The sequence below is a fragment of the Ptychodera flava genome, unplaced genomic scaffold, assembly GCF_041260155.1.
Source record: "Ptychodera flava strain L36383 unplaced genomic scaffold, AS_Pfla_20210202 Scaffold_96__1_contigs__length_367262_pilon, whole genome shotgun sequence".
Classification (NCBI taxonomy): Eukaryota; Metazoa; Hemichordata; class Enteropneusta; family Ptychoderidae; genus Ptychodera; species Ptychodera flava.
Window position 1 is genome coordinate 69,166 of NW_027248418.1, and position 20,442 is coordinate 89,607.

The following is a 20,442-nucleotide window of genomic DNA, read 5'->3' on the forward strand; positions in this document are numbered from 1 at the left end:
AAGTCGAGTGCGCGGGCGATCTTGTGCGTAAGTTGAGCTGGCACAGGCAGTGTTCGAAGCTCGCCTTTCGTCTCCATTTGTGTGGCTCTCTGAAACAACTACTTTTCCATTTTTATAATATGATGTTTTCCCCTGCCGTCTTAAATCAGCCAAAGTCTTCCTCTGCCCTCTGGTCAGATCGTTTCCGATTCCAATGCCAGCTTCTTTTAGCTTTTGTCGTGAGGTCAGAGCTAAAATTTTGTCATCCCAGTGATGAAATTTCACAACAATTGGACGAGATTTATCTTTCCAATTGACTAGTACTCGGTGGGCTCTCACAACGTCCCTGTTGTTCCATGTCTTTTTCCCAACATGTTGGTTCAAGAGCTCAACAACTTTCTCCTTACATTGGTCGAAAGTTTCGCCGGGAACTTCACTGACGCCATATAACCTGACGTTGTCTCTTCTGGAAAACGATTCCAACCTATCTGAATCATCGTCAAGCTGGTCAATGCGATCGACAATCACATCAAGTCTCTCAGAAATAGCAGCAAAGTCGAGATCTGTAACATGTCGATTTTCTTTCAGATCATTCACTTCACCTTCCATTTTATGGACAGATACTCGAAGTTCTTTGAAATTATTGCCCAAGTCAATGTATGAATTTCTCAGCTCAGCCTGCTAATTTTTCAGCTCTTGCAATTCGGCATGTATTTCTCTTGCGCGTATTTTTCATTTCGGTCAAAATATCGCATCTCAGAGATTCCATAGCTTCGAGTATGTCTTTTTCTGGCCTGGATTAAGTTCTACATCGCCAGATAGCTGAAGCAATCTTACAACAAACGGTTGACAGACAGCGTTCATCTCCGTACAAGTAAACGTTACGTAATTTTGTCCGTCTTGCAATATGTGCAGCAAACTGTCATTCAAAAATGGCGCGAAACTGTAACCGTGGTCCAGAACGATCGGAAGAAAAGTTCTAGTTGAAAAATTAAACATACAGTGGTTTTGGTCTTCTGAGTGGCATACGACCGAATCTTCGTCAAGTAGCTTACCCAGTAGATCCGTCCCCGAAACCAGCAAATCTGCAGCGCAAATAGTATAGGTACATACCATCAGGCAGACCAATGTTCTATACAGCAATTCTTGTGACAAGGGCGTCTTCGTTCGGCTGTATGGTAAGGTGGAGATATTTCGCCAATTTTTGGGTTGGGAGAATCTCCATATCCGATTTCTCCAGCTCATGGTATCCACACCGATATTGAAAAACCATTTAACAACTTCTGATGGCGAAAACTTCAAGATTTCCCTCAAAAAGAAACTTGTTTCTCAGAGCGATGTCAAAGCACATCCTGTTTTTTTGACCCGTGTCTCGGTTCAATAGTTAGAATGTCATTTTTGCGTGCAGTTTACTCTGTGCTTGTGTGTCCTATACGCTATTGATAACAGTGAGCGCTTGTGTGCCACGGTGAACACTGAAATTTGATCGTTCGACAAGTTACGTTTGCCGTATCTTACTCTTAAAATTCCCGTAAAAATCTTTGAACTGTTATTTGTATCGATCATTTAGAAGAATTTCAAGCTCAAAATGTGAAAAAATTAAAAGCGTTCCATTGTCAAAGTTCTCTTCGTTTGACTATCTATGGCATGTTGCTACGTATGTGTGAGCGATCGCAAGCAGAGTTCGAGCTCCCCGACGTTCCCCTGACGTCATCCGTGATAAACAAGTAAACAATAGTTTAACCAATCAAAATAGAGGGTGTGGCGGCGTTGACCAATGAAAAGTGAAAGCTGATTCGATGCCTCATTACAGTGATGTCAATGTTATATAACTCCGCAGGGTCGAGCTGAAGCTTTGACACACAAGTAGTGCGCACTACTAATCGACGATTCCTTCGATGAATGATGCAAATAAAAGATATAATAAATATAATAATAATTAAAGCTGCAAGCAGCGTTGGCGGGGCCCAAGCGGTTGCCATGGTTGAAAGTACTTGCATTGATGATACAATGTGCAAATTTTGAGCTTCCATGTGTTTCATGTGTAGAGAAATCTTTAGACTAGTTGTTAACACATGTGAAAATACATTTATAAGCTCACGCATCTCAATTCCCATGTGAAATGATTGTGAAAAGTATGCTTGACAGAGAGAGCGAACAAGCATTTTAAGTACAATTGATGTAGAGCATCATAGCTCATTCTGGAAATTTACCATGTGTCCTATGTGTTGACAAATCCTTTGACTAGTTGTTATAAGTGAAAATTTCCTGTCAAAGATCATTTTTCTCATTTCCCATTTACATGATTTTGAAAAGTGTGTCATAGACAAACGGGAAATAGCATTACAATAAATTCCACTGATTGTGTGGTCACTTGTCAGCCATACAGACTGATGTGATGACAAGAAAAATAAAAATTTTGTCTGTCATCCTCGTGCCCGTCAATTCAGATCCGCCGCGTCAGCCTTTATTCTGCTCATGGGGAAATAATTAAAAAACAAAATAAACACAAAAAACTCGGCGATAGTATATGTATAAAACAGAAGCTTAAAAAAATAATTGACACTTATATTCCATTCAGAACTGTACTCATATGTAACTCTTATATTGCGCTGTCAAAACTGTGCAAATGCTGCGCTTAAGTTAATCAAAGAACTGTTGTTTTACACAAATAATTAAGCAACACTGCTGTGCAGTCTGCGTGCATTCCTATGATGTTGTCATGTTTAACTCCGTGTTGTTGATTGAAGAATAAAAAAAAATTACAGTAACAAATTCCTGCCTCACCACATCATTTTATGTCTAGGCGAAGCAGCATTTTAAGCCAAATTGATGTATACCATCCTAGCTCATTCTGTAAATTTAATATGTGTCCTATGTGTTGATATATCCTTGAACTAGTTGTTATACATGAAAATTTCGTGTCAAAGATCATTTTCCCCATTTCCCATTTACATGACTTTAAAAGCGTGTGTCATAGACAAATGGGAAATAGTATTACAATAAAAGTCCATTAATTGTGTGGTCACTTGTCAGCCATACAGACTGATGTGATGACAAGAAAAATAATGTTTTTTTTTCTTCCTCTGCGTCCTATTTTCTGCTAATGAGGAAATACATGAAAAAACCTGCAAAAAATACATCACGATAGTGCATGTATAAAACAGAACCGTACAAATAATTGACACTAACATTCAGATCAGAAGTGTATACATATTTCACTCTTATATTACTCTGTGAAAACTGTGCAAATGCTGCACTTAAACCGCTGAACTGTTGCTGTACAAAAATAATAAAGCAACGCTGCTGTACATTTGTCTACGCGTGCATCATGATGTTGTCATTTTTTCCTGTGTTGTTGATTGAAGAATGAAAAAAGAAACCCTCGTCACCACATCATTTTTGAAATATGTCTAGAATAAGAAAGAAACGTTTTATTTTTCTTGGCGTTGTACTAGTTGTTTTAATGACCTGTACACTATGAATTTCAAAATGTTGGGTAGAACAAAAGGGTGTTCTTCAGAACCTGAAAATTCAAAATATTAAAATGCAAAAGTTACTGGCAATAACAAAGTATGGAGTTGTTACTCAGGAAACAAATGCTAAACATCGTGGTAAAAGTTGAAACTACAGTCTCTTTTATAAGATTACAAGTTTTGCAGTAAGAAGAGTGGGTAGCTGAACAAATCATAACAGCCTTGAGTACGAATCCTCCTTTTTAAGTGTCAAATAATACTAGTCCTGAGGCAAAAGTTGGGCGTATGCGATGCAGCTATATTTAATAGTTACAAACCTGTAATCGCTATCAATGCTGTACTGCACATATCGCTATAGACAACGGCACGAAACCTGCTTCTGCATACCAGTTTTTCAAACGAATTAGATATCCATTCTCATAGCAGTTCAAAAGTAAAATACTCTTAGACTTGAGAAATGTGTGCATTATAGACATTCGATAAATTTGCTTTACGCTTGAATTTAGCATGGAGCTTTGGTAGCTCTATGAATTTAACAAGCGATGCTCGGACACTGGCAGCGCACAGCGCATCGATGACACTTGGGTCAGGGGTCATCATCAAAAACGTCAGTGCCTATTCACGGCCAGCTTGATATGAATCATGCCACGGATCGCGAAAATCACGGATCATATATCCAAATGTTCATGTCTAATACGTAAAGAGAACCCGAAAATATAAAACACATAATGATTTGATATGGAGAAACATCATTTTGTTTCACTGACGGTCAAGTTAAATGCTCAAATATCGCGACAAGACTTGCACATTTGCACAATATGAATGCGGAAGTACGTCGACTGTATTCTGCGGACGAGCGAGCGCCTTCTCTGAAAATCTGTTTACAATATCACGTCACAATACACTGAAAATTCTTGCGAATTCATCTTTAAGGAAGCCAATTCACACAAGTTCCTAACGTCAGTACACATATTTTCTTGTTGGCAGCAATACACCACCAACATTTTCGCCGTTCAGGAGTGCCTTACTCGCTCTACGTTGAAAAAAAGCCGTATGCTTTTAACCATGCCGTTCCTAACTTTGCAAATTCCAGTCGACTTTCCTACTCTGATCATAATCTTTCTTTCCATTTCATAGCTTTACTTGCGCTTACAACCTGTGTTAGGGGTGGCTTCTCCCCAATATTGGTGGAGCTGCCTAAAGTCAAAAACGAAAGTTTGCCGTTTTTGCCTAGTTTCACCGTCACTACGATCCTTCAGTGTTGATGATGACACTCACAGGCGTGCTGTTTGCATGGCAGGGCTGTGTGTTACCGGCGTTATACGGCCTCCCACCACATCGTATAACGCCGGTAACACACAGCCCTAGGTATTACACAGAGCTAGGTATTTGTATAAGTGTAGTTTATGCTATGTTCTGACGTTCTACGGAAGAGAACGTCGGAACGTAGCATAAACTATACTTATACAAACTACCAAGTAAACAGCACGCCTGTGACGACGTTGTACTGCACAGTGCACGGAGCAATCTGTAGGTACATTGTGCGAAGTTGTCCAACCCAAAACTTAGTAACATCTTAGTCAAATAGTCATGGTAAACATGGGTACTTTTGGTTTGTTAGCTATTTCGTAACAATTTTATTCATTACTGTATGTGTTACAAATACGATCTTCTGACGCATAAGGTCGGGGATGCACTGATATAAAGTATTACTTCTCAAGTTGAATGCAGACAGCGCGTGGACAGACAAAGTGATGACGTCATCTGCAATTTTCGATCCGCAAGTTTGGATAATATTTGCCTAAATCTTCTCGGCAAACGCTACTTTTTTCTCGCATTTGCGATTTTGCGAGCAGGCAGCGGAAACACTGCCTGCGTCATTGCGAACAAAGGAAGGCCACAACGCAGCTTATTTTCAAGCAGGCGATTTATGTTTGTTTTTCAGATTTCGTCCATTGAAAATCCTACCAGCACGCGAACGGCAAACAAAGAATTTATTGTATGGCACCTAATGTAGTGTGTTTGGATAACATACACAAGAACGTTCAAATTACTCATGGAGTTGATCGTTGAAACTGAATAGTGACAGTAATTGTACTTGGAGCAAAAGTTTCTAGCATTGTTGTTTCTGAACGTTGGTGTCACTCAAGTCCACATGCTTAAATATTCAAACCTTGGAATTGAGGAAGTGCATATTTACTGAGTGTTCCCACTGTAATAGGCTGCGCAAACAAACATTCTGAACAGCTACACTAACAACTGATATGGTCGCACCTAATTAGACCTAGAACAATGGCAAGAGCGTCCAGCTCTGATTAACCATTTTACCTGCAGGCTGTGAGTGACGATTTTGCAGTTCGCCGGCATTGAGTCGATAGCCTGTTATTTCAGCAACAGTGACGCAATACATTTTTCTACAAGTATTTTACTTCTCACTTTCCGATTTCAAAATGTTTATGACAAACAGCCTATAATGTTTATCATACCCTTACTTCATAATATTGACATTTTAGTTTCAATTAGATCTCAACGTCACCACGAACTTCATTACACAAAGTGTTGTTTTAATCGATGTGTATCAGCAATTTTGATGTGGTCTTGTTTACATTTTTAATCAGCTACATGCTCTCAGTTACACAACACACCAGGGCAGATAGAGAAACATAAAAAAATCACCACACCTTGCAATGTCATATATCTTACTTTTTTATTCGTGATGAACAAGTGAGCGTGCATTCAGACACCTACATACAAAATTACCCGAATAGCTTCATTTATGATCCTTGACACTCACAAAACAGCTGTGTGTAGACCCCAGTAATTGTGGCAGGACCTTGTCCCGCTCTATTTCAGTCAATCACAGCAGTCGGCCACCCCTAAAGTTAGTGGCACGCTCTTCTAAGTACTTCCGTGGCAGTATACTTGACAACGTCATCCTGGCGTACAAAACCTGGGCGCTGAAGTTACTATACACAATGGGCCGAGATTAGGGTTCGTGCGACTGCTAGTTGAATTTGACAGCGGGCATTGCAGTCTGTTGTTCCGTTTTTGACTCTCAAGTGTGCAATATAACATACATCACTGATCGATCTTCTGACTGACGAGGTTTTAAACTGCTGCCTTATGAACATTGGGGCGACTTAACCGATCCAAATACCTTTCGCAAACTTGAAAGTGCTCGCACTAAGAAAGATATGAAGTAACATTTCAGTTAAATCTGTGTGTTGGTTTTTGAGAAGAAAATTTTTAAGGATTAAATTGCAATTTTCGCTATATCCACTACAGCGAACAAACCTCCTGACTGACCCAAACGCCTTTCGGAAATTAGAAAGAACTACCACTAGGGATTATGAGTGTAAAATTTTAGTTCAATCTGTGTTTTGGTTCTGGAGGAAAATATTTTAAAGATTAAATTACGAGTTTTGCAAAATCAAATATGGCGGCAAAACCATGTGACCTATCCGAATGCCTTTCACAAACCTGAAAGAAATATTACAATAGATGATACATGTAAAATTGCAGTCTACTCGGTGTGTTGGTTCTAGAGAAGAAGATTTTTAAAGATGAAATTACGATTTTCGCAAAATCCAATATGGCGGCCAAACCACGTGACCGATCAAAACGCCTTTCACAAACTTGAAAGTGATCACTGTAAGCATGACATGAGTAAAATTCCAGCTTAATCAGTGTTTTGGTTCTGGAGAAGAAGATTTTTAAAGATTAAATTACGATTTTTTGCACAATCCAATATGGCGGCCAACCACGTGACCAATCGAAACGCTTTTCGCAAACTTGAAAGAGATCACACTGTAGATGACATTTATAAAATTTTAGTTCAATTGGTGCATTTGTTCTGGAGAAGAAGATTTTAAAGATTAAATTGTGATTTCAAAAAATCCAATTTGGCGGCCAAACCACGTGACCGATCGAAATGTCTTTTGCAAACTTTATAGAGATCACTGTAAGGATGACATGAGTAAAATTTTAGCTTAATCGATGTTTCGGTTCTGGAGAAGAAGATTTTTAAAGATTAAATGACTATTTTAGAAAATCCAATATGGTGGCCAAGGTCACGTGACCGCATGCGATTTTATTTGCAAATTCTAGAGACCTTAGGTCATGCTTACTATACAAAAAATTTCAAATCGACTAGACCCCTAGGTCTTCTGGAGAAGCCATTTTTAGGTTTTTGGAAAATCCAATATGGCCACCAGGTCACGTGACCAATCAAAATTTCAAGGGTCAGGTGCACGAGTACTAATTGATACCTACTAGCCCTGCAAATTTTAGAAGTTTTCGTTCAGCCGTTTTAGAGATCTAGGTCGACAAAGAATCGGCAGAAGAAGAAGAAAAAAGAGGAAGAAGAGGAAGTAGTAGAACTTGAGCAATAACAATAGGGTCCCAGCCGGTCGGCTTGGGCCCCTAACAAAATCCATTGACCTGTGAATGCAAGCGCGCCATACTAGCGGTATTTGCACGAGTGCTGCTGTGTATTCGGCGGCGGTCCTTTCACGAGCGAAGCGGGTGAAAGACTGCCGATACACACCGCAGCAAGAGTATATTATTACATAATAATAATACATGGCAGTATATCAGGCAAACTATTAACACTTCCTCCACGAAACAAGTTACAATTGTATATTTATATACGTTTGATAAAACGTGAAGTGTTAGGTAAATTATGCAAGTATGTACAAGAAATTGGATGTTTGGATTTCATTAAAATATTGATTCAATTATCGTCCTGATGAAAAAGTATTTGAGTAAAAACTAAAGTCGGGTAAAGTATCTTAGTAACAGCTGTACTGTTTCCACTTCTATTTGATTCATGTGAGTTAGCAATACTATTATATTAAGATGCTATGCGGGTCATTTTTTGTATTTGACCAATGAGACTAATAAACAAAAACTGATACACACGTAACAAGAAGATTTTCTAAAAATGATGTAAACAAATACCGTCAAGGTATACAACAAAGCTATGAGACTCTTTTGTACGATCAGTGTCGTCTTTCTTCGCCATTGTCAGTTTTCAATGAATGACTTTCTTTGAAACACGGGAATTCCCCTCCTATGTATTATTCCGAGAGCTGGTATCAAAACACTTAACAATGGAGACGACAGGCATGTATGTAGGAAGAATAAAACTGGTAATGAGTCAATGAATTAGATAAACGGTATAAATTTAAAAATCTGTAAACTCTTAAACTGTAAACTTTAATTGATTGGGTACGCGAAAAGGTATTAACCAAGAAAGGGGCTACCATACCACCTCTCACAACCTTAGAGGAATTTCTAGCCTATTACACAGACGTAGTAAACGAGTGTTATCGACCTCGTTGGACGCGCAGTACCATGTTACGGACGATACAATTCTCAAGCATTGAATCTACGAAATACTAGTTTCCAAGATATTGAACATGCCGACCGAGTATAACAGATATACACGGACAAAAAGACACAATAAAATGATTGAGCGACTTTTTCGATACATACCACCTAAGGCTTACAAAGTATAGATATTAATACATATATGACCAATGTACTCAAGAACAACTTTAAATTGCATCGTCATTATGGACCATCAAAAGCTCATTGTTTTGTTTTGTTCGTATTTTTTTGTAAAATGACAACTATGATGAATCAATTATTGACGTTTCAAGTTTTTATTTCTTGTCACCTTAAATATCTGTATTGATTTGTTGCCTTAGATACCAATATGCAAGTTGTATGTTTTGTTAAAGTCCCATCACAATGAAAGCATACTCCTTGCTTACTGTGACTTTTTATTTCACTATTTCTGTCAGATTATACCTGTTATCATGCCGACATGATTAAGTTCTTATTGGTGAATTGCAATTTTAACATTGTTTACATTTTTGTAGGGCAATTCCACAGCATTGCATGCGGCTTCTGGAAGAGGTCATGCAGACGTCGCTGAAATGCTGATTAAACATGGTGCAGATGTCAATGCTAAGGATGGGGTAAGTAAATGTGACTCGGTTTTCGATGTTGATATCGGAATCACAATGCTTTAACAATTTCACGTATCTCTCTTCTACTTAAACCTTACAGTCACTAAATCGTATAATGCTGTGACATTTTATTGTGTCGTGGTCATACAATCCCGCTGCAATACTTCAAAATGTAATAGAGCAAATTATGCTAAGATGGCCGCGATCTGTCCGCAAAGAGAGTGACCCACCACTCATATGGCGTTCGATTTATTCAAATAATTTAATCATTTTGCACGATGACCGATAATAGTACATCATTATTTCAAATTTGTATTTGGTCCTGTCGGTTGGTTAGCAATTTAATTTATTTATTCTACAACCATAGCGTTCGCTTCGAAAAAAAATATTTCGTAAACGATTTAAGTGTCGGTTATCTTCAACGCTTATCTTCATGGACGGCATGATTTCAGAGAGAGAGAGAGAGAGAGAGAGAGAGAGAGAGAGAGAGAGAGAGAGAGAGAGAGAGAGAGAGAGAGAGAGAGAGAGAGGGGAGGGAGGGAGGGAGGGAGGAAGAGAGGGAGGGAGGGAGGGAAGGAGAGGAGAGAGAGAGAGAGAGAGAGAGAGAGAGAGAGAGAGAGAGAGAGAGAGAGAGAGAGAGAGATTTTTGAGAAATCCAAATTTGGAATGTTTGATAGCGGATTATTTAATGCCTATGGCTTGAATTGCTCTTTATATTAACCATACATTGGTAAATCGATTTTCGCCTACATTCTAATGATATTGCAGCTTTCAAATATTTCTGTTAGACACAGATTCAGTGTATTCTTGTCGGTTGTTAGGCCTCGCTGTTGAACGCACCCATGCAGTACATCAGCCTGGTTTATGTCTCAATACAGCATAGTACAGAAGAACCAATCGCGTACCGTATAATTATGTTTAATAAGGTAGGGTTATAACTTACGTGTGTACTCGTTGAATCGCTTCCTCCTCATTTTTATGCTGAGATCACGATCGGACCTGAACAATCTATCGATCGAGCGCGACTGTTGGGTACCCGGAGGTGTGTTAGCCCGATGGCCGATCTGCGACGTTCTCTCGTATGAAAATTCAGTGTTCGCGGTCGAAATTCTGGCAATGCGTTTCACGTACTCAAAGGCTTAGCAAAAATGCGTATCGTCGTCATCTGAATGCGTAACGGCCACTTCCGCATTCAACCGTGAGCAAAAATGTTGTAATTATTTTTTTTTGACACTTGTAATGAATGTTTACGATAACGAGGATATTTTTAATAGTAACATGATATTTTGATGTACCGGTATTCATCTGACAGAGAAACAAATTTGAATTGAATGAAAATAATATACGAAACTGATCAAAATCACACATACACTGACAGTGTGCAACGTGGTATTCTGAGGCACTGTAACCATAGAGGTAACGTCTCTCGCTCCATGCTGTAGCTAACACTGTAACAGTGGTAAAAATTCATACCGGTAATCATAAAAAATGTGCCTCTAGAATTTAATTGGATTTCTGTTAGCACGCGAAGCAAAGATTTCCCTTGCTCGGTCAAAGGAAAGTCTGCAACCTGTGGTCCTTCCATTAAAGGAGCATCAGATCATCGGCATGATCGCCACGTAGTCGATTGCGTTGTGCTGTGAGTACGCGGTTTTGGCAACTGAATCCCCGTTCACAGGGCATGGACGAAACCGGAATCACCAGAGCTATGCAGGCTACCAATTGTAACATTGGAAACAGCTCTCCATATTCGTTTATCAGAATACGACAAGATTCACTGAAATTGTGTCGTCCATGGGCACGCAAGGTCAGTTTCATTGAGTAAGGGATGGGTCGCCATTTTTTTGCGCAAGCATTTTTGAAGGGTCATAACAATTTGTGCAAGCCTATTGGGGAGGGTCACCTTTTTATGCATCAAAGCTGAAATTACACGCGCACGTATTGAAGAATATGGAATACTGAAAAAATAAAAAATACCTCCTGGCACTTTCATTTTCTGTCATTTCCATTTTTGACGCGCCCTTCGGGCGCAAATTTAAGGGTATAATAAACAATGTATTGATGATCCAAGCAGCCACATTGATTTAAGTAGTCATGATTTCTACTTATCCAACTCCTCTATTGTACATATAAACTGTCCCCTATAATGACTCTTTCAATAACAATTTGGAAAATCATTTATTTGATATCATTCTCCCATTGACAATACATTTGGTAATGGTCGGTGTTAAATGTTCATGAAGCCTTATGTACATTTTTCATTTTTAGGACATTGACAGATTACCAACTATTCAGAATAGTGCAAAATGTCATCAATGACAACTGGAAGCTTCAGGTCGAACAACTTTTGAATAACAATTTGGGATCAGATAACCTATGAGTTATTTGTAGAATCCTCATAGCCTACAATGTAAAGTAAATCAACATTCGGTGAAATTCGAAAATCAAATTTCTTGCACAACCATTGACTTGAAACCACCCTAGTCTAATCACGAACCATTTAATACTAATAATTAGATGTACATAAAGGCAGAGATTTACCTAGTTTTCTATTGGAAAACAAATTTCATAGTTTCATCATAGGCTGACATGCATAGTGAATCGACATTATCGATGAAATCTAAAAATTACATGTTTTTGTACATGCATGCACTTTTTACCTGCCACTTCAAGCAAAGTAAATTTACATGAATTATCACACACACACACACACACATATATGATTTGTTTTTTTTTGGGGGGGGGACAAAGCGTTATACCGGCCGCATTTTGCCTTCCTTTCGGGAGGGGACTTCAAAAGTATAGCAAGTCAGAAGGAGGTATTGAACACATTGTGGGTTTGTTGGGGGGTATTGAGAAACAGGGGAGGGTCACTTATTTTCATGCACGGATAAGAGTAAGGGGAGGGTCACTAATTTTTGTGCATGAACTTTTGAAGGGTCACTATTTTAATGCAGCGGTGTTTAGAAGAACACCGGCCCATCCACCCCCCTGTAATTTATGTCCAGTCCCTAAACTCAGCTTGCAACTCGGGCCCATGTATTCGGGCTACCATTGGCACGCCGTCTTCTACGCGATTAGCACCAAAATATGCAATCAGTGTCGCCAGAGACTCTGTGCCATAATCACGGATCTCAACATCACGATCTGGACATTTGCTAGCATTAAGAACTTTATCGAGGCACGTTAGGGAGGGACCATTAGACCTTGGGAGGGGGTGGTCACAATGAAATTGTGATTTTTTTTTGCTATTGTAAATTTCTATTTTTTTTCCCAATTGAGATTAGCTGTGCAATTTTTTTTTTTTCAGAGTAAATTTTCAGATTTATAATTTTTTTTTTAGTTCGTCGCTGTCTGAAGATATAGAGGGCAAAGATGTGGTGCAAAGTACCAAAAGCGGCCGCGCAAGCAGTATGAGTTTTGAAAAATAGAGATTAAAATGGAGTTATTTGGTGGCACTTGGGGAGTATTTTTGTGGGGGGAGGTCAGGAGGGTGGTTTCCCCCTCCTGCCGTTGGAGCTTTTGAAAAATAGAGATTAAATTGGTCACGGTGTTATTTGGTGGCACTTGGGGAGTATTTTTGCAGGGGGAGGTCAGGAGGGGGTGTCCCCCTGCTGCCGTTGGAGCTTTTAGTACAGATTAAAATGGTGGTATGTGTTGGCACTTTGGGAGTATATTTGCGGGGGGAGGAAGGGGTGTCCCCCTCCAGCCGTTGGAGCTTTTGAAAGATAGAGATTAAAATGGTGGTATTTGTTGGCACTTGGGGAGTATATTTGCGGGGGGGAGGTCAGGAAGGGGTGTCCCCCTCCTGCCATTGGAGCTTTTGAAAAATAGAGATTAAAATTGTGTTATTTGGTGGTACTTTGGGATCATTTGTTTCAGATTACACATCTTCCTCTGAAACATGGTCTTCTTGCTCCTCAGTAGCTTCCTATAGTTTTGAAAATTGACTATTTTGGTTTCCTGGCTTCCCTTTCTTCTGCGTGGTGAAATGCCTACATTCACCCCACCAAACATCATGCATATCTCATGATTTACAATTGAATTTTGACAAGCTGAGAAGTTGTTTGCAAAATAGAGTGAAATTTGCATATTTGTGTTTTTAGAGCAATTGTTGCCCTTTTTTATCAAAACATCTATTTCTCTGTAGCATTATGTCCAAATTGATTGGATGTGTATAGAGGTGGTGAAATTTCAATATTTGTCTTTTTAGGGCAATTTATGCCATTCATGGTCAAAAAATCTGTATTTTCTGAAAGGGCTTGTCCAATTTCTTTGAAATTTGCTACATAAGTCCCTTAAGATTTGTTTAAATCATGCCCTTTTTTGTGGTAGAAAATTCTTCAGATAATTGTCATTCAGCATTTGCTACACGCAAACGATTAGTCATGCAGATTTATTCAGTATTTGCTATCGAGAAACTTTCAAAGTTCAACCCTTTTGTGTGTTTTTGTGTTGGGATTTGTTGGATATGGCTTTCTACGTAGTGTATTGTTGAATGTTAAAAAATGTGTTGCTGTTGTTTTTCGAGGCTTTTTTTTGAGAAAAAAGAATGGAAAATGCCTTTTTAAAAGCAAAATAATACATAATGACTTGATATGTTGTTTTATCAATATTGACGTGTTTCTACTTGTTCACCCATTCTTGCATTCATCATTGCAATAAAATGCTGGGGAAAAATGAACCTGATGTGATCTGCATCTGTTTACCTTGATCTTAAAAGGCAAATACAACTTTCTGTCTTGACAACCATACCATAGTTTCAATGTTTTGCCTAGTGTACCTGCTTGGTTTGTACGCATGCAGGAAACAAGTAGAAAACAGGCTCTATAATTTTATAATTTCAAGTGATCAGAATACAAAAGTCCTGAAAAGATAAGATAATCACAACTTCCATTATAAGGGATACAGTCACTCTAAATGTATAAATTAAAATTAAAAATGTGCCTGGAGAACGTACTAAAAATATAGAAAGTTGCTTCCTGTCGGTAAAATCTAACAAATGTTCAAGATTTTAAAGACTTTTGCAGATTTTTTTTACGCATTTGTCTTCTCATTAATTTATTTTTATTTGCAAACTAGTTTGAAGATTTTTTATTCCTAACTTTCTGCTCTGACTATTTTTTTTCTGTTTTTGACCACCCCCCTCCCAAGATCTAATGGTCCGTCCCTTAGTAAATCAGTATATTCACTGGGAAATCGTGCTTGCAGTCGTTCGATGAGATACATTATGAAGTCACGCCTGACATTTGCATAACCTTCGATATGATTGGCAGCTATGTGAGTTAGAAAATGACCACGATATACATTGTTTTCAATTTCCCTCGTCAGCTTGCTCCCATGTTCGCCTAGACTGTCTTGTTCTAATAATAGCTGTAGAGACGCGATAGTTGATTAGACCATCGGTTCGATAGTAGCCAAGTTGACATCTTCTCGTTGGAATACAAGATTGCAACGGTCCATGATTGGCAGTACATCCATCAGCAAATGCGTGATGGCCAACAACGAGTATTGTTTGATCTGCTTTGAGAGACCGCCAGCAACTGCGTTGTCACGTTGTGCTGCTTCTTCGTCGAATTCCATGACAAGCGCTGGCCAGTTGTCGTAAATTCCTTTGACGGCTCGGCCGAAAGACAGCCATCGCACTGAGCAAGGCTGTTTTAAACTCAGGACATCTTCGCTTTCGAGAATTTATTTAGTTCTCGTAATCTCTGGTATCTTGTGGCAGAATACTTGAAAAAGTTGAAAATGTTATCCACGGTCTTTTTATACTTCATAACTTTCTTGACACCGCGGCTAGCATCGGCTGCTGCAAGTGCCAACCGGTGTGCGGCACAATGGACATGGATAAGATATACGTTCTGATATTTCAATCGTACGCCGACACTGTTATGTCTATGGGCCCGTCATGACGGGAGCCCCGTCTGAGCCGAGACCCATGACTTTCGATATTTCAATTCCATGATCACCTATTACTGATAAAATTTCGTCAGCTACTGTTTGGGCTTTACCGTTTAAAACAGTATAGTTCCCAATAAATATTGTACGGGGTTTCCATCATCAACAATTTTCAGAAACATGATCAGCTTCTGATGAACCGTGACATTGACTGTTTCGTCAATGAGTATGCCAACAAACGGCGAATCGGATATTTTCTGAGAATTGTCTTCACGTACTGTGTCAGCCAATGCTCTCTGTATTGCTTTAACACTGTCATGGTGCGTGTAAGTCTCCGTTTTCAAGTATTCACATCCGTTTTCACGTTACAGTTCAATCAACGACACGAATTTTCGGTCTGGTATCTCCTCCTTAGCCATGTAATAGACCGTACGAAGGACTGCTCGCTGTTTTCCCTTAGTTTCGGAAAGTCCTTTACTAGAAAAAATCACGCATTAAATCCTGCGATGATCGCGCCACAGCAGCATCACGATTATCATCTGTCTTCATATGACGCTTTATTTGTGAATTTTGGTGAATCTGGAGACCCACGAGTAAACGCGTTCCTCTTATTTGCTTTCTAACACAGCATACAGAACAGCAAAATTATTTTTTTGTCATTTTTTATGACCTGTACTTGTGAGCGAAGCCAAGGATACTTGATGCTCCAAATGCTTTGAAACTCAGTGTGACTTTCTCCCGTGCCGGGTTGCTTGTGCTTCCGCTTCACTGCTGTCAACGCTGAACTTGATGTCACTGAGGACACGGTAGCGGTGCACGTGGTAGACTCTGAAGTAGTATAGTCTCTGCTGGCATGTCAGCCTTTTAGTGCTTGAACTTGTACAAGATTCATCTTGCGATGCTTCCGATATTTTTTTTGCTCGAAGCACTAAAGTTGAAAGATAGCAACGAGGATTGCTTTGACATGATCTATGACCTATGGTGGCAACAGTTACAGGTAGCTACGCTGCCTCTCAGCATGCACGCTGTCGTGTCAGTGATATGATAAGTGTGGTTGTTTGCCCGGAGGAAAATACATGTAAAAATCGCTCGAAATGATTTGCTCAAAATGTTACAATTTCAGGCAACACCCACGTGAGTAGTCAGTTGTTGACGGGTCGCAATCTCACAAAGCAAAAATCGCTCAGCGTGTTGCAATTTCACACTGTTCTCTGCATATTATTAGCTCTGATGCAATCTTGGTTGGAGGAACCATAGACAAAATGTCGTTTCGTCATCAAAATAGCGCTGAGTATGGGCGTCAGTATTTTGCGTACAGTCAAACGCATTGCCATCAGAAAAATGCGTGCGTAAAATTTCTTCTGCGTATAATACGCACTTTTTTGCGTAACCGCGAACTCTGAAATTGTAAGGATTTCTTCATGGATAAAGTTTTCTTCTTTTTTCCCTCTCGACTATGTTTGACAGTGAGTAATTGGACATTTCTCTTTTTCCTGCTTTTGGACAATTTTTCGGCGAATTGATCCGACGCGCGATTTCATTTTTTGATCGAGCCCGCCGACAAGACGAAGTCAACCTCTGGAGTTATTTCAATATCGCTCAAAACTAAATGTCACACATTTAATCCATTTGAATCAATAACTTTTAGTAAAACAAACTACATAATTAGTTGTGGAGTTAGTAGGAGTCTACGATATCTACCGCTACTAGGCAAAATTCAGTTGAAGCGTTGGGTATGTCCGGTGCGGTTCACTGTACGAAAAGTCAAATTTGTCATATACTTTACCTGGGTGGTCACAGTTGACAAAGTACCACCATTTTACCACATTTGCCAAGTTACCTAGGCAAACATGGTACAAAAGTAGTAATTCGTCAACTGTGACCACCCAGGAAAAGCATATGACAAATTTGACTTTTCGTACAGTGGTTATAAATGCGTCATTTTATTTACTTGGCGCAAGCTAATTTTTAACGTGTAGGCCGTAGTACGGGCGCTTGTCATCTCGCTGTCACAGGTGTCGAATCTAGTACACATATACATGTATTTGAAATGAATATACTGAACCGGACATCCATGATAGCGTGAAGGCAAGCGCCTGTGACTCGGGCTACAGTGAGCGAGAATCAAGAACCTCGTGCGGCACAAATGAAAAGCAAGCCCGAACAAAATGCATATTCACTTAGTTTTGTGAGCGGTCAATCGTACCCGGAAATGCATGACGACAGATAAATAGTGCTCCACCGTGCTCCAATTACCGACAAGAACAGTTGACCTATCGTTGGAAAGCTTAGAAACTCTCCATACTACAGCTAGTAAAGTTAAATTAATATTTGGTCAACAATATATGATGCTACATTTGGCGTGAAATAAGTTACTGTAAAATATACTAGGGTTAAATCTTGATTTACAAAAACCGTACTTGACAAGGGAAACTGTCAAAAGAAGTAATTTTCGATGTACTAATCACTTTTGTCAGTCGACATCTCGACCGTACTGAGCCGTTATGTGCGCAAATCTAAAAATTGCCTAGTGCTAAAATAAAAGACCCTGGGTGGAATGTAGCTGAAATGATCCGAACTCGTTGCAATCTACAAGCTTAAATTTACATGATTTATTATTTATGACATTGGAGACTGAGGTTCACTGATCGGCCATTACTACGTACTATGCTGTATTGACCAATGACCTGAACTGGTTCTCGTCATAGCTCCTCTTTCCAGTCGAGGGGAATTCCCTCTGATCTCATACTGATGTGCGCCCTCAACGACGTAGTCAGTCACTGCTGATCATCGCTTAAAAGGCTTCCAGAGGTTGCATTCTTTCTATTATTTTTATGTTTAGATTGAATTTGAAAGGCGGAAATAGATGTTTTCCGTAATATAACCTGAGTCCCAACCTGTTTTGTAAATATGACATGTCTTTAATTACCTGGGCGCTACCAAAATACCATTGCAGTACCTATACTAAATTAGAAAAGATAGAGATATTACAGTTATACTTTATGATAATTAAAAAAAAAAAAGATTTAACGAAAAAGTTATGAAAAATTAACAATTCATCTCTATACTCAAAATCAACATGATTCAGTTTTCTTCGTGACAGATAGATATCCTTATTTACAATGACAAAAGAGAATATAGTACGTTGATTTACGATATACAATCTAGGCTTTGTTATTATATTATGTTATTATTATTTATTTGAGACTCAGTTGTCCATATACAGAAAAAAAATAAGTAAATGATATGAATACAAAACTCAGACTGTTGAAACAAAAGAAAAACTACTTCAAATACAGTTGTTTTCTCCAGAACTTGAAGAATGCACTTACAATTACTCTAAATGATGATGAGATAGCTTTGGTAGGACGCTACGATCAACTACGTATTACTGAAGCATAACCTCGTGGACATCTTTCGCTCAGAATTTTCTGCGATTTTCTGCTTTAAATGTTCATTCCACCCTTGCATATGATGAAGGAGGCTGCATGTCTTTGAAAGCTTATGCTACAGTAAATTTTAGTTGACAATAGCGTCACGGTGCTACCAAACTCAAAATTAGATGAACCATAGATTCTAAAGCTCCAAAGTCTATGTACTGAACAATGAGTAATTTTATGTGTTTTTGGAAATGATGGCGTTTTCTCATGCCAGACCTCTTACCCGCATTAACCTGCGTAACCATAGCGTAAACGATGAATGCAAAATGTATGAATACAATATTTTCGGGAATTTTTTAAAGCTTGCAACCATTGTCAAGACAGCAAAGCGAAAATATATACATTGAAAACAAATCTCAACGCAATACGCCAATGAGAATTCAATGACATCATCATACACTAAACCAGACTACAAAAATACAAACTTGATACATGCCATTCCGACACACTTCAGACAAGAAAACGCGTTGACCCACTCTTCATTTTTGTATGTTTTTTATTGTGACATATGTAGTAATACGGGAACCGAATGGCGAGACAAAGTAAGCGCTCTGTACTCGGAGCATTTGCACTCGCAGTTGCGCTGTATTGATTCTTCGGCCGTGCCACACTTGCTAAGCGCTCGTGCGAGGACGGCCGCGGCGGCAGACTTAAGCAAACCAGAGTGCAAGTACCCTTAATACGGTTCGCTCGCATTGTCTCACCATGGGGTTCAGCCATGTTAAAATATATTCCAGTTGAAAGAGTAACAGGTCACATTGTGTCTGTTTCTCATGATCAGTATTCTGTTAATGGAAAAGATTTGCTTTCAATTTCTCTGATGAGAGTTAATGTTATACTTCTAAAATAGACAATAGCGTTGGATGTGTTGATGATAATATTTTTTAGTTCCACTTTCGTTTGTGTTAATGTTTGTGCTTTTAAGTTAGTTTGTTACGGTACCTTGTATAATAACATATCAAATGAAACATGATATATTTTGCAAGTACTCAAGACAGAGACTAAAAGCACCCGTCACATCGTTTCATTTCGTATTCAATGTAGGAAACATACAATGTTTCCAATACGTTACAAATACCATTACCGAAAAGCATGAGAAAAATGACACTAAGATAACACTTCCAAATTACATTCTTCGTTTCCACCAAGTCTTCCTGAAATTGTCCATGTCATTTTTATCGCAACAATTAGGATCGAAATATGATGCTACGTACAAAGCTGTCTTTCATCAATTTATTTTCACAACCTTCAATATTACCTCACAAAATCACATAAATTGAGACAATAAACTCTCCATTCAAAGCAATTGGATTTTTAAAAAACCTATCTGCAAGCAAAGGAGAAAAACAAACACAGAAAAAAACATACAAGTGTATTTATATAAGCTCATTTTTATTTGGTTTCTTTGGAAACATTATGTTTGATAATAATGTTAATGTTGTGTTTGTTTTCTTTATTTTTAAACTGAAACTCTACCAGCACGCGGACGGCAAACAAAGAATGTTTTTTAAAGTGCCTAAACGGGAAAAACCTTCCCCCAACAATTTTGGAACGAAGCGTAACCACTTCCGGAACCACTACGATGCTGTTCATGTTAAAATGTATGAAAATGCAGATGTTACTTTCACCTTTTTCAAATGTATGCATCGTAACGCTAATTATATGTTTTACATT

The 20,442-nt window shown here is 38.8% G+C and overlaps 1 protein-coding gene across 1 annotated transcript in view; it reads left to right on the forward strand.

Annotated features, from left to right (window-relative positions):
• LOC139129163 (death-associated protein kinase 1-like) overlaps positions 1-20,442 on the forward strand; it is a 153,551-nt gene that overhangs the window by 18,985 nt on the left and 114,124 nt on the right. The window contains exon 3 of the mRNA XM_070694809.1: positions 9,263-9,439. Coding sequence (XP_070550910.1) covers positions 9,398-9,439 — 42 coding nt within the window. The 5' untranslated portion in view covers positions 9,263-9,397. The remainder of the gene's footprint in view (positions 1-9,262; positions 9,440-20,442) is intronic.